The sequence below is a fragment of the Rattus norvegicus genome, chromosome 8, assembly GCF_021556685.1.
Source record: "Rattus norvegicus strain SHRSP/BbbUtx chromosome 8, alternate assembly SHRSP_T2T, whole genome shotgun sequence".
In the NCBI taxonomy this organism is placed as follows: Eukaryota; Metazoa; Chordata; class Mammalia; order Rodentia; family Muridae; genus Rattus; species Rattus norvegicus.
The window spans coordinates 33,824,217-33,839,251 of record NC_141541.1 but is presented as its reverse complement, the minus strand read 5'-3'; the positions used below and the strand labels follow the sequence as shown (position 1 = coordinate 33,839,251).

At 43.0% G+C, this 15,035-nt stretch overlaps 1 protein-coding gene across 9 annotated transcripts in view; it reads left to right on the top strand.

The window, feature by feature from the left end:
* The window catches only part of Ntm (neurotrimin), a 992,271-nt gene that overhangs the window by 806,439 nt on the left and 170,797 nt on the right, over positions 1-15,035 (top strand). For all 9 annotated transcript variants that reach the window (NM_001431460.1, NM_001431458.1, NM_001431456.1 and 6 more), the window contains 1 exon segment: positions 3,443-3,675. In NM_001431460.1, the coding sequence (NP_001418389.1) occupies positions 3,443-3,675 (233 nt within the window).

The window sequence follows — 15,035 nt, the reverse complement described above, 5'->3', positions numbered from 1 at the left end:
TGTGTGTGTGGTTGAGATCTTGGAGGAACATGGAAGGCCAACAAAGATGAAAAGTAAAACAAATGTTAATATCACTGTGATCTTCTTATGTGGATGTTTCTTAGGCACAGGGAATTTGATCTGTCAGTTGGCAACAACAAGTGATTGTGGCCAAGTTTTTGACATATACACGGAGTGGGCTTTCAAAATACTTAACAAGTAGGGATATGTGTTCAGCAAACCTTGGTCATGGGTGCAAATTTCCTGTAACCTGCTCAAACCCAAGCACAGTTCAGAACAGTATCATCTCTTGGAGTTATGACTATTAAAGTTGTTTCTAGGAGAGCAAGCTATAGAGTGAGGTGTCCTTTAGGGGGTTTCTCTGGGATGATTTTAGAGGCAGGTTGCATTCAGCATAGCCCATGAAGGATATCACTGTTGTGCGAGATTTGCAAAGAAGGGAGCACTGTTAGGAGTGTCCTTTGTCAAGGGTCTCTCAGTCTGTCTTAGACATTCTCAGTATATTCTAGATGTTTTCTTTAAAGCAGAAAATAAGGTTTGGAATACAGTCTAGACTAGGCCAAGTATCATGTGCAGTCAAGTTACCTAGAGATCTTATTAAAATACCCTTTCTGATTCACCGCCTCTGATGTTGGACTTTGGATTTTGCACTTCTAACAAGCTCCCGGGTGACGGTGATGCTGTTTGCAACGTAGAAGCTGCATACTTGCCAGTCATATGTTAGCAGTGAGGTGTAGTCTCACTGCTTCCCAAGTGCTAATGCGCACACAATTCACCTCTAGATAAATGCTCCTCCAAGAATGGGCCAGGGTTCTGGGTGAATGCCTTCACTCAGGAGCCCAGTCAGAAAGCAGAACCTTAAATCAGGCATAGGGACACAGGTCTGTAGTTCTTCCACTCTGGAGGCCAGTACAGAAAGACAGAGAGTTTCAGATTACTAGCCTATACTACATAGAGAGGAGAGAGAGAGAGAGAGAGAGAGACAGAGAGAGAGAGAGAGAGAGAGAGACAGAGAGAGAGAGAGACAGAGAGACAGACAGATAGAGAGACAGAGAGAGAGACAGACAAGGAGATAGACCGAGAGACAGAGAGACAGAGAGAGAGACAGACAGACAGAGAGAGACAAAGAGATAGAGACTGACAGATGGAATATCTGATCTGTACCAGATCAGAACTTACAACTTCTCCTCAGTTTACAAGTAAAGACTGAGGGGAGCAGTAGAGCTGGCCTCGTGACTGCTGAGATCCAAGCCTACATTTGGTTTGCCCCTCTCCTCTCACCATCTGGAACTTCTCTCTGAGAGAGGCCTCTGTCTTTTTATTTGGCCTCAGACTCCATCAATTATATAGGTAGTCTTGGATTCACTGTTCTGTACAGCAACTTTCAACGTCTAGTTTGCATGTGTCTCAACTGATCTCTTGTTACATAACTTGATATTTCTGGATAATTAAAGGTTGCATCTGTAGCATAAGGAGTGGTGGAGCTTACGGACATCCCATGTGATTCTGATGAATCCTGTGCATCACTTATGAAACAGTACCCTGGCATCTCCCTATTTGGGTCTTCCTTCATTTTAACGCCCTGTGTCAACATTACACTCTGCCGCATTGCCAGAAAAATCTCCTTAGCACTGGAAACCTGTTGGACCCTGAAGCAAATATGCTTCTGGTTGGACAGATTTTCCCGTCGGGTCACTCAGCAAAATGTCTACCTGTGCCTAAGTGGCCTCTTGACATTTACACAAGCAAAATAAGGAGGATATGCAATGAGAACCATGGGTAGACAGGGCTCACTGGTGAATCTTGGCTCACTCACTCTATCTATCTATCTATCTATCTATCTATCTATCTATCTATCTATCTATCTATCTATCTCCCTCCCTCCCTCCCTCCCTCTCTATTGGGTTGGTCTTTTGTTGCTCTGACAAAATACTTGTGAAACAACTTGTGGAAGGAACGGTTTATTTTGACTCACTGTATCATGGGTGTGAGTCTTTCATATTTGGTGAGGTGGAAGGTTGCGGCAAAGTGGTTTGCATAATGGCAGCAGGAATCAGAAGAAAAAGGATGCCTGTGGCCACATGGCAGGGTAAACCCAAAATACTTTGGGGAATTTTCACCCTTCCTCTAATCCTCTCAAAGATAAAACCACATGTATTCTTTACTAGTCTCCCAGAATTTCTGAAATCCATGAAGTTGGGAATTAGCATAAATCAGGATGCCCTCCAATTGAAAAGGTCACTGTGAACATTCTGCAGCTCATACAGTGCTAGCACAAGAGTTTAGTGGGGAGACTGCCTCTAATACTTTCATTTCCTTGCATAAGGCCCAGACATTTTGGCACTCTGAAGTCCTAATTTTTCGAAATAGACAATAGATATGAACATCTTCTTCAAAGATTTGTTGTAGGAACCAAATGAAACTGTATGTATGTAAGAGTGCTCTAAGCACTGCAAAGGAATACAGGTGTTTGAGACATCCTTATTCAGACCATGTAGCACAGATATTCCCAGCATCATGGTCAAGAGCAGGGCACTGTGCTTGTGAGTTTAGCCTCAGACCACAGGACATACTTGGTATAACAAGAGAGGGAAATGAAGACAGACAGCGAGATAGGATGAAGGCTTGGCAAGAGTTACTGGGAGCTTTCAAAGTACAGAAAAGAAAAGGAAGCTTCCACAATTTGAGGACTCCAGATGCAAAAATAAAAAGAAGGGGAATCTATTTTTATATGTGCAAACAGTTTTTGAGATTTTAGAAAATGTCTTTAGTCTAGCAATAATTGAACATTTCTGCCCTGGGTATAATGAAGATAAATAGCAAGAGTGGTGGTCCGTATTTAGTTTTGACTTTAGAAGCCTTCTGTTGGAATTTGCTATATTGAGATAAGTGGAAGGATGGTTTGTAGTTAGAGCTCAGTATCTGAGCCAGCACATATTAACTGTGAATTGGAAAAGCGTTTAGCATCTTTGTGCCTGAATTCTTTTTCCAATGAAATACATCCCACTGGGCTCTTGCAAGTATTGAACAGCTTAGTACACCCCCAGCACCCAGACAGATAATGGAGTTTATCATTCTCCACATCATAGGGATCCTAGAGCTGAGCTATGAGGACCAGGAATGTCCTAAGGTTGTAGACATCCTGAGGATGCAAGATGCCTTAGGTTTGCACCTAGAGGTTATTCGAAATGAGAATTTCCTCCTGTGGTTTTAGACGCACTAACTTTTCAGAACCTGGAACATTCAGATAGTGAATGTTCTAAAGCCATAATCCTACAAGTTCTGTACTGGTGAATTCTAGCAAAGCAAATACAGCAAATGGCATGTCTGTCCTATGGGAGTGAGGGGAAACATAAGGCATGATGAAGTATGCTAGCCCGGCACTAACAACTTTTGCTTTCTTACTGGGCCTTTTACTTATCTATCTGATCTTATCTTGCAGGTGCACAATTGACAACCGAGTCACCCGGGTGGCCTGGCTAAACCGCAGTACCATCCTCTATGCTGGAAATGACAAGTGGTGCCTAGATCCTCGTGTGGTTCTCCTGAGTAACACCCAGACCCAGTACAGCATTGAGATCCAGAATGTGGATGTGTATGATGAGGGCCCTTATACCTGCTCGGTGCAGACAGACAACCACCCTAAGACCTCCAGGGTCCACCTCATTGTACAAGGTGGGTGGGGCTTGGCTGGGAGGCCTGAGTGGGTGGCTGGGAATATCAATTTTCACTGATTTTACCATGATCTTAATCCTAGCTTGGTTGGCTTTTGTCCCCAGCAAGCCCTTTCTGATGGTGATCTGGAAGCTACACGTGGAACTTTTCATCAATTTGTTGTTTGAGTTCAACTAGTTTTTCTTCTATTCCAATAATATTTTTTGTATAAAATTATTGTCTAATTATTGCTTTCCTTGGCTTTTCCTCCTCTTGGCGTTTTTTTTTTTAACGTTGCATCCAATTACAAATTTGCTTTATTTTAAGACAAGAACTTTAATTCTTCGGTTTGCTGTAGATATACCATGCCGTAGAGCAGTCTTCAATGACGACAAAGCCAAGAAACAATACCCAGGATCTTTTCTCAACCACCTTCCTTCCATTCCAGTAGAGAGTGCTTGCTTCTTTCCCAATCTAATCCTTCTTCCCCATGCCTCTGTAAGACAGAGTTCAGAGTCTCTCCTTGACTGTTCCTACATTCTCTTCCTGTCTGTGATTTGTGGCTTAAGGTTTGCCTGGGGTCCTCCTGTTGTTTCTGTAAGTTTCCTGGTGTCTTTCCAGGTTCTATCCTCCATGCTTCTCATGTCACGGGTCTGGTGTTCAGCCCTTTTCAGAAGCAGGATGGTCCTGAGGCACCAGAGGACATTTAATAAGTAGATTGATTTTTAGTTATTGAACAACAACTTTGAGATACATCTTCTGCTTTCTGATGGAGAGAGAGGCGTAAATCAAATATTTCTGCACCCCTGGGGCCTTTTCTTATGAGATACGGTGAATGTGAGGAGTGGGGTGAGGGTTACATTTTACACATAGGTAAACTAAAGCACTTAGAAGGCCTCACCTGTGAAGGACTATTTACCTGTTTGTCACTGTGCTATTGAATATCCATTTTAATTTTTTTCAAATACAATGGTTATTTTTAAACATTTAGTCATGTTTTACAGTAGATTAAATACTTGCTTTGTTCTCTGAGCAATGAAGATACCGTGAAGTAAAATTTTATGTCTTCTTCTTCTTCTTCTTCTTCTTCTTCTTCTTCTTCTTCTTCTTCTTCTTCTTCTTCTTCTTCTTCTTCTTCTTCTTCTTCCTCCTCCTCCTCCTCCTCCTCCTCCTCCTCCTCCTCTTCTTTTTCCCCTCTTTCTCCTCCTCCTCTTCTTATCTCCTCCTCCCCTTCTTCTTTTTTCCCTCTTCCTCCTCCTCCTCCTCCTCCTCCTCCTCCTCCTCCTCCTCTTCCTCCTCCTCCTCCTCTTCCTCCTCCTCTTTTAGTCTGATCCCTGGCTCTCTTCATCCAGCAAGATGGCAGGTGTCAGGCAGAGCCATGAAATCCCTCTTACAGCAGCCTGCCTTCCTGGAAGTAGTCTTGAGGATGAAATCCTAGAGTGATTAGTGAAAGACAAAAAGGAGGGGGAGGTTGAGGACAAATTAGAAAAGTGAAGGAGAGCCACCATGAGCAGATGAGAAAAGCAACTGAGATCATGAATCAGAGCTAGGAAAAGAAGAATGAGGTAAGCATCTATGAGATGAGAATGAATGGACCCTTGAACTCAGACGGAGGGGACAGTAGCAGCATACTGGAATCGATCAGGCTGTAGCTGAGTATGGTCACATCAGGGTTTTATAACTTTTGTTCACTGTTTTTTTTCTCTTCACCCAAAGGAAAGTATGATGTTTTCTTTCTTTTATTGATTCTATAAATGAGTATTTTTTGCAAACAGCTTTGTGCAAATAGAGTTTTAAAATAGAATTGCATAGCCAGTATTTGAGTGTATTATAAATAGCAGACTAGGTACTGCTATGTGAGATTTTTGTTTGTGTGTATACAGTTTCAAAGTATAGTAGATTTTCTTTGTAGATAGACATATAGACAAAATAAAAGTTACAGGTCTCCATTTTGTGGGGGAAGTTTGGTGAATGCTTCAGGGAAGCCATCTCCTTCTCTTCCTCCTCCTCTTCCTCTCCTCCTCCTCCTCCCTCCCCGTCCTCCTCCCTTCCCCCCTCCTTCTCCCTCTACCCCTCCTCTTCCTCCTCCCCCCTCCTCCTCCTCCTCCTCCCCCCTCCTCCTCCTCTTCCTCCTCCCCCCTCCTCCTCCTCCTGTTTTAGTCTGATCCTTGTTTCTCTTCATCCAGCAAGATGGCACATATACCTCTGAAATCCTTTCTTGGGCAGAATGTCTTGCAACGACCAAGAAAGACTAGGGGATTTGAGCACAGGTTTGCAGTAGGAAACAGCACCATTAAGGAATGATAAAGAGGAAAGAATGGAAAACATAAACACCTCTTAGAAAACAGGAAAACAGGTTTTTTGTCACATTTTTAAAATACACATCTCCTTGGACACATTCATGCATACCTGTGCTAAACAGTAGACTGCCTTTTACACATTGGGCATTTAATAAATGCTTAATGAAGCAAATGTCTGAAATTATAGCACAAAAGACCTTATGTGGGCTCTGAGAGAGAAGGCTGAATGGTTGGAAGGTGGGGGCAACATGAGGGAGGAGGGGCCACAGTCTACATCTGTCTTCACTCACATCCAGGCTGATGGAAACTGTCTAATCCATAGCCAGGTGTTTACATCTGTGACTTGGCTTGGTGCCCTCTTCCCATGACACACCATCTTGAGTATTGGAATCTCATCTTGGGCTAATTTTCGAATGCTGATGGGTGTATTGATCTGGAAACAAGCTGGGTTAAAAAAGGCATTGGTCTTGTACACAGACTCAGCCCAAGCTAATCCGCTGTCAATATGCCTGGGCTGAGTATTATTGACACGTTAATGAATAGAGGACCAAAGTTTTTCCAGAGTCAACCTGTCCTGTTCTTCAAAGCAATCAGCCAAACTAAATAGAGTCAGACTCTGTATTGGAAAGAGGATATACTACCATGCAGGATTAAAAAAGAAATATATTTATCTTGGGATCATTTATTATACTGAACAGAGACCCTAATTCCCTTAGCAGAAACTGGCGGTCTGAATCTAAGTTGCTTTTCAACCAAACACTGTTGAGATGTAAGTCAGGCATATCAATTTCTCCAAATAGTATTGTGATCATTTAAAAAGAGAAATACAAACATCAGTAACAATGAAGAACAGACCTAGCATTATGCCCAGGTTTATTTGTATCTGTATAGCCCGTACCACGTATGTGTGTACACACAGGGAGATGCAGAGGAAATGACACCACGTCTACAATATGCATAAAGTCCAAGATCATTTGTAGCATCATGACTGTCAAAGATCCTACCCATCCCGTTAGTTCTTTATGCTAAATCTTTAAAACTATAATTCAAAATGATCGGCTTTTACAATAGTCACGACACCATAACCACATCTGCCCAAGAAACAGACAAACACATTCATCCCTTTCTGCAACAGTCACTGAGAAACATCTCTAGCAGTCTGTGCTCTGGCTGGGGACTGAGTACATAAGGATGGAGACAAAGCTGGCCTTGAAGACCCAGTTCACTTTTGTGTGCAGAGATGGAATGGTATATTACTTTTCCAAATCATTCCCAAGAACGAACAGATGCTGTTGCCTGAATATCTCGTTTATAAGTTTGGATGTAGTTTTAGCTTTGCTTATTTTGCCTTATAAATTCTTGATGTCACAAATGCTCCTAAACCCTTTTCATCTCCTCCTAATGATAGGAAAGCATGGCTTCTAGAATAGGGGTGGTCAGATACCTCAAATGTGGGCTGGGTTCTGTTAAGGTTGGCTTGGAGTCTATAGTTCTTCCCTACAGCAGACAACAGGCAGAAGGGAACTGACCGAGACATCATGAGTCCCAGTGAGAGGAACGGTGCATGGCAAGACTCACTAACTTAGCAGTGGGAATCCAAGAAATACCTGGATGCACTGAACTCCAAGGGTCAGGATAGCCAGCCTGGGGAAGATGGTGGTGGAAGGAGCAGCTGGAGAAGGAGAAGGATCCAGTCTGGAAGCAGAACCCAGACAATTAAACAGGCCAAGACTCCTTAGCAAGGTTGGCAAAGGCTACCTCTGAGGAAGAGGGGTACATCAGAATTGTATTGAAGGTAGGTAGCAGAGAATGTATCAGGAAGGCCATGCACCAATCAGAGATTGAGTTACCTAACTACTCATTATAATCTCAATGTAAAATATCAGAAATAAAAAAAACCCTACATCTTCAGTCATAGGAGCTGTGCTTCCTCCCACAGTAGATGATGCACACATTGAGCACAGGTTGAACTGTGGCACAGCACAGACAGTGTTGCTGGGCAGTGCTACCAGTGGGCACTGGTATGGTGAGGGTGAGTTTTCCTGCCATGAAGGAGTGATGTGGAAACATGTTGAGGTAAGATTAAAAAGGAACAGTTTTTAATCCATTCCCGGGAGCCGGATCTGCTTTCTCCAGGTGCTATTCTATCACTTGGTCCACAAACCACCCTCTCCTGCCTATCTCCCTTTTAGCCACCCTCTCTGTGTCATCTCTGAGGCGACAGAACCAGATCCAAATACTCCAGCAGCCTCTCAGCCATTTCTTTCACACACTGTCCTCTTTAGCCCAGTAAATCAAAGTTCCAGAAACTTGTAATTTAGCAATTAGATTTACATGTTAAATTCTCAATTCACAATACATCCATATGATAAATTCACTGCCAAATTAATAAAGATTTAAACCGCCCACCTATACAAGACAAAATCGACCCAGTCCACCCAGATCTGGATCATCCTGCTCTGCTGTCCCCATCTTGATTTTCTTTGCTCCTCCTCCTCCCTCCTTCCTAGACTTTTCCCCACCTACCCTTCCTTGTCATCCAATGATAGGCTATGCCTTATCCTGGGCCCGCCTTGCTGTATAATGACATCACCCTATAGAAAGGAAAATAGATTTTGGAGAGAAGATGGAAATAAGAAAACAAGATTTGCTGAATGAAAGACTGGAGTTCTTTTTGTAGTTAGGGCAGAGAAGAAAGCCTAGTGACCAAAGGTGACTGTGAGGAAGGTGGTGTTGAGAAGGTAGAGACTAAGAAGTGCCACTTAAGGAGTTGTGGAACCAGTTAGGCAATCAGAATATAATCTTTTGGATTGGAGGTGGAGCTCATCACTGAAGGACACTGCTCTTGTAGAAGACACAGCTTTGGTTCCAAACACTCATAGTAGATGGCCATAATCACCTATAACACCAGTTCCAGAGGGTCTAACTCCCTGTCTGGCTTCTGCAGGCTCCTGTACTCACAGGCACATGTAAACACACACACACACACACACACACACACACACACACACACACACACACACACTTAAAAATACACTAAATCTTGTGAAAACCACATCCATTTTTTGACCTTCAGATTTCATCTTCGTGGGTGTGATTAGTAAGTGTCTGCCTCTGGAATCTAGCTGCATATTTCAGCTTTCAATTTTGCTGCCAAACGAGCTTTGTGTGTCCCTCAAATGTGCATCCCCTTACTGCTGTTGGTCCCAATAATAGAAAAAGTGAGACCTTGGAGAACAGAATAAAATACTTGCGGCCAGTGAATCCTTTGCCAAGTTACAGGCAGTTAGAGAAGACATCTGAAGTTCCCTTTGTCTGCAAACCCTGTGAGTGTTTGCATTGCAAAGGCTTATGGCAGTGACTGCAGAATATTCCAGGCCTTCCTCACTCAAGCATGGAGAAGGACTTCTCAGCCTTGACCAAGTATCTGTGGGACTTTAATCTCACTTAGTCAAACATTTGCATGATAGAGAACAGCAGAAGGCAGAATTTATAGAAACAAAGATATTCCTTTTATAAGAAGAAAGGAGACTTTGGCGTCTTTATCAGTTTCCCTGGCCCTATCTAGGTCCCTCTATTGTCATTTGTATATCTAATCGCCCCCCCCCTTTGTTTGGTGCAAATGAGTTTTCCTCTTTCTCTCTAGGCAGAGTTAATCTGAAAATCCCTGCTATTGTCTCATAGTTAATTACCTGCCTTTGGAGTCAGGCAGCTCTGAAGCTCCAGGGTTGGAGGGAACTGCTAATGTCTACTGTACAGGAGCGGATGGATGGAGTAGAGCCAGGACAGAGGACTCAGGCCCTGTGTTCCTGGGAGTCCAGGGGGAGGAGACTCGGGCTGGGAGACCTTCAACCAGCTGGTGACATACACAATTCAACTGTGGCCATGCTAACTCTTCATTTACCTTTTATTGTCTCCCAGTTCCTGATCCTCTCTTCTTACCAGCCCTGTCGTATTTATTTATATTTCTTTTGCTTTCTAATTGTGAATAATTAATTGACCTTGTCAAGCCAAACTCATTACTGTGATTAAGAGAACAGGAACAATAACTTTGAATTTCCTGATACCCGTGCACCGAAGACTTCTAAGGTGAACTTCAATAAAAGGCAACTTGAGGCACAGAATATCAAAGAGAACGATGTGATCTGATCCTCACTTTGAAAGTGAAGATTTCTGTCTCTCCCCACACACCAGGAGGTGCCATCTTCTCACACTCCCAGGCTTCTGAAGAGCTGAGAAGACCGTATAACCAGTTTCCATTCTACCTCCTTCTAGCTGGGTTCGTAGTGGAGGTCAACAACACTATCCAGTTCCCAGTAGATTGGAGTCACCTCACGCAGAAGAATTTTATATTCTTGTCTAGGTTTCAGTAGCCCCAAGTGACAGACAGTGGAAAATGCTGGGACGCTCTCCTCTTCTGCGTCCTTCAAGAAATATACAAAAAATGTACATTTTGTTAGATCACAAGGTTCTACATTTAAATTTGGTAGAACTTTGAAAAGCTACAAGAATTAAATTCTACTATGAAATGTAAGTGTTCCTCAAAGGGCTTTGGAAAATGGTGAGGAAGTGGGCCATTCTCTCTTCAATTAATCTGCAAAACATAGGCAGCATGTCATGAAGCGTCTCACCCTTCTAGCAGAGGTTTTCATTGTCTGGAAAGCCTTTCAGACACTGGTGGGGCACCACTTGAGAGAAGAACTAGGCCCATGCTCCCATTTCAGTAAACTCACCATAAGCATGTCTCTTCCATAAGCCACACTGGGTGACCTAAAGTGGCCTCAGCAAAAATACTACGTTTAAAGCCACACTGACTTCATTAAAGTCATTTCTATGCCTTCTGATAAGGCTGTGATGTGGTGGTGGTGGGGTCTTGTGTTTCTTAGGCAGTTTGGAAAACTTGGTCACAGTAGTAGACAGAGCTCTTCTGAAATTTTTTTACTCCACACCCAGCTATGAGGGAACATGGAATCAGGTAACTCTGACAGCTTCCCAGAACTTCTGGGAGTCAGCAGCAGTTAGGGCTCCCTGGGGATATTCTACAAGCAGCCAAGAACATCATTTCCCTAAGGTGCCTTTCCTTGGGGACCCTGAAATGCCTCTGTGCTAGCTCAGCTTCACCATGGGTGGAGAAATTGGCAATGTTTTCCTCTGTGTCTTTATTTCTTCTGCAGCTTCCAAGTAAAAATGTCGTTATTTGATTTGGGACAAAGAATGAATACCAGATCCTAAATATCAGCATTGTCAAAATATGCTTTCTGTGGCATCTCATTCCCTTATCAGAGGTATTGGTTTATTAAAAATGTGCAGCTGAGATTCTTTTTTTTAAAGCCCTTTCCTGCTTAAGCCTTTCAGATACTCTATTATTATTATCATTATCTTTAATCTTTTTTTTACAGACCAGTCGTTATCCCCCTCCTGTTCTTCCCTCCAACTGTTCCTCATCCCATTTCTCCTCCCCCATATCCAAGAGGATTGTCCCCACACCCCCACACATGTGCACACCCTGCCAAACCTCCCCATTCCTCAAGGCATCAAGTTTTTCAATGGGTATGTGTGTCTCTCCTTGAAGCCAGACCAGGCAGTCCTCTGCTGTGTAAGTGTCAAGGGGGCTCGGACCAGCAAGTCTATGTTGTCTGGTTGATGGCTCAGTGTCTGAGAGATCTTGGGAGTGGAGTCCAGGCTTGTTAAGACTACTATGGGATCATCCTCCTTCTCAATTCTTCCAGCCTTTCCCTAATTTAACCACAGGGGTCCCTGACTTCAGACCATAGGTTGAGTGTAAGTATCTGCTTCTGTTTCAGTCAGTTGCTTGTTGGGCCTCTCGGAGGGCAGCCCTGCTAGGCTCTTCTCTGTAAGTATATCATAACATCAATAATAGTATCAGGCATTGGAGTCTCCCCTTAAGATGTGTCCCAATTTTGGCCAGTTTCCCCTCAGACTCTTCTTCATTTTTGTCTCTGCAGTTCTTCTAGACAGCAAACATTCTTTTAATTAAGTATTATGTGAGGTCTTTGGAGGGTTCATCAAAAAGCAGTACATATCTAATTCTAGAGTACATCCTCACTGTCATATCCCACAGGCTTCTGTAGTTCAATGCTGCAGGCCATGTACACAATGGTGAATACGGGGGAGTTATCAAAGGCACCAATATTGATCTCAGTGCCCTCACCCACCCACGAAGACTCTTGCCTGCTCAGACTGCTGTACAGTCTGTCTTACAACTTGCATTCAGGCCACTGTTCTCTTGTTGAGAAAACGAAAAGTCTTTACCTTCTTTGGGCTTTGGCAGACCTTGTTGTAGAAGATACTCTGCCTATCCATTGTTAAATAGAAGGTTATCAGGTAATACCTTTAAACCACATTCAATGGCTTTTTGAATTAGGTGCTGGGAATACAAACATAGCATAGAGTTCCTGACATTGCAGTAGAAGGGACCATATTATCAACAAATCATTATCCTGTTAAAGCAGAGATTGGGGCATCTGTGTTGATATAAATCTGATGAATCGCTGAAAGGGAGTAAACTCAGTTCCCTGATAATTAGCATTAAAGGATACATTTCATGAAGAACTACGTTCATGAGTGGGACTTATTAGATGCTCTGGGGAAGAGACGTTGTCCTAGACAGGAGCCACAAGGGAAAGAATCTGATGACATATAACTTGCAGAAGGAAGAGGGATATCGCTTATGTGTCACAGAGCAGGACCAGAAAGTTGGCTTCACCTCAGTTTTGAATGGAGATGTGTAGTTTTTACCCCCACACTTGTTTTTGTGTGTGTGACAAACAGCAAGAATGCTGTTTCTACTCCTCGAGGCAATGTGGATTTAATGGCTTTGACACTGGACACTATCCACAAAGCTATCAGTGGACTAGAACATGACAAGCACCTTAGATAATAAACCTTGAGAGGAAGCAAGAAGTCTTGGAAGGAAAGAATGTGTCATATCCCCACTGGTTCTATGTCCCTTGTGTTGCAGCTAAGAGACAGACTGCCAAGACCTGTCTACCACCACGTCTGTTGCTGGAAGCACTCTTTGCTTCTACCTGCAGTCACAACAGTGATTAACGTGTCACACTGCAGTCAAGGAGTAGTTCTGTATGCACTTGGAAGAAGAGTGCATAACATTGGGCTCAACACATCATTGTAACGGTGAAGCTGAGAGCGTGAGGCTGCAGCCAAGAATAAATGACAGCCATAGCAAGGACCACCGGAAGCCAACTTGCCATTTTATCTGAGAGATTATGGGCCATGGAGGAGAAGCCTTACCGTTTCACATATCTCCAGACGAATTTAGAGTACTAAAAGTCTGCAGGAGGACTGGTATTCCTAATGAACATCAGCTGTGGTCTGCAGCATCTAACTTTGGTGGAATGTCTAGCTAGCATCTGCTGGAGTTCAGCTCAGAACCACGATGCTGCTGGAGTTGCTTGGGCCCCATGTTTTTCTTTTGATCTTCGCTTCATGTTATTTGAAAAGGAATTTATTGATTTAAAATTAGGACAATTTAATTTGGTGGCGTGTTTTCTTTATGTCTCAATTATATATTCATGTCTTTGTGGTAAACTCAGCTGGTGGGGGATTAAGAATTCAAACTAGAGGATTTTCACTTGGCGAGTAGAGCTTTCCACTGTGATTAATTGGGAGTCTGCACAATGAACCCAGCATTGACTTCACTGTGGATTTACTAGCTTAGCAGAGAGAAGTAGATTTTAGGATTTAAGAGTTTTGGGTTTCGGTCTGAATTTTGATAATAATTACCTGGAAAAAAATGACCTACTTATTTAAATTGTTCTCAATTAGATACTTTATAGAAATGTTTTGATACATCCTATAATCTGATTTGGAGAATGGTTCCTCTTAGATGCAAGGAAGTGGAGCTTGATTGTTTTACCAAGGCCATGTATGTAATCATTTGCCAAGCATATAGGCATATAGGCATACAGACATATAGGCAGATAGGCTGGTCTGTCCTACCCTGTGTCCTTTGAACAGATCCAGTAATTTGATAGCGCCTCATACAGTTCTTCTGCATATGTAAATCCCTGGTCCTAAGAACCAACCTGGATCACACCCTGGTATGTTCATGCTGTCCTCTCCTCTAGTGCTGTCCCTTAGCTACGTCCCCACCAAGTGCTTTTCTTCTCACCAGTTTGAGTAGGTGCTATAATAACCTCATCTTTCTAAAATGCAGGCTTCCAAGAGTTAGGACCATTGTGCCAACTTCTCTTACGTGGAGGGGACAGGGCAGACAAGCCTTTTGATTTTTCCCACTCAAGAAGATCAGGAATTTTTATTATTTCTTATCTTCACTTCTGCCTATAAGACCTAAAAGAGGGTTGGAAGATCTGCACAGGTGAATCACAGTAACTGTGATAGGGACATAGAATGCCCTTGGGATAAGGGTAACAAGCACGGGATGAGAGAACTGCCCAGGTGGGACCATTCATGGGAATCTAAAACTGAAAGACTGCAGTGGCTCCGATGTGAAGACCAAGATTTTTACTCCTCTAGAAGTCCAAACATAGAAATCTTTTGAAATGGGTGTTTGGGTATTTCTTCTCTAGACTGCTAGAACATAAATAAAATAACTCTTCTCTCCAGACATACCGGTTTCCTTCACCCATCTCTTCAGCTCAACTACTCTTGTATGCGGAGTAATCTTTCCAAACAAAATGTTATCTTAAGGTCCTCTGAGTCCAGGAGAACTACGGGTCTGATTTCTGAGACCTCATTTTCTGTCCCTGCCTTCCTCTTTTTATGTGAGTTTACACTTAGGGTTTTTGATCTTTCTGACCACCAACCTCTTGTAAGTTTTCTCCCCTCTGAGAGAATTCTCTCCCCATTTGCTATTTTAGCTTTTAAACATGTGTTTCCATTGAGCAAAGCTTTCCCAGAGCAGCCTACAATTCCCACATCACCTAAGCGCTCAAGCCAGGCCATCCATCCTGGTATTACCACGAGTTGTGTGCTGACTGTGCTCTCTCTGCCTTCCTGAGAGTGGGAGGCTTGTCTACATCCCATTGTACTTCCAGTGCCTCCTGCTTAATAGGAGTTCAGGGACTATTTGTTGAGTAA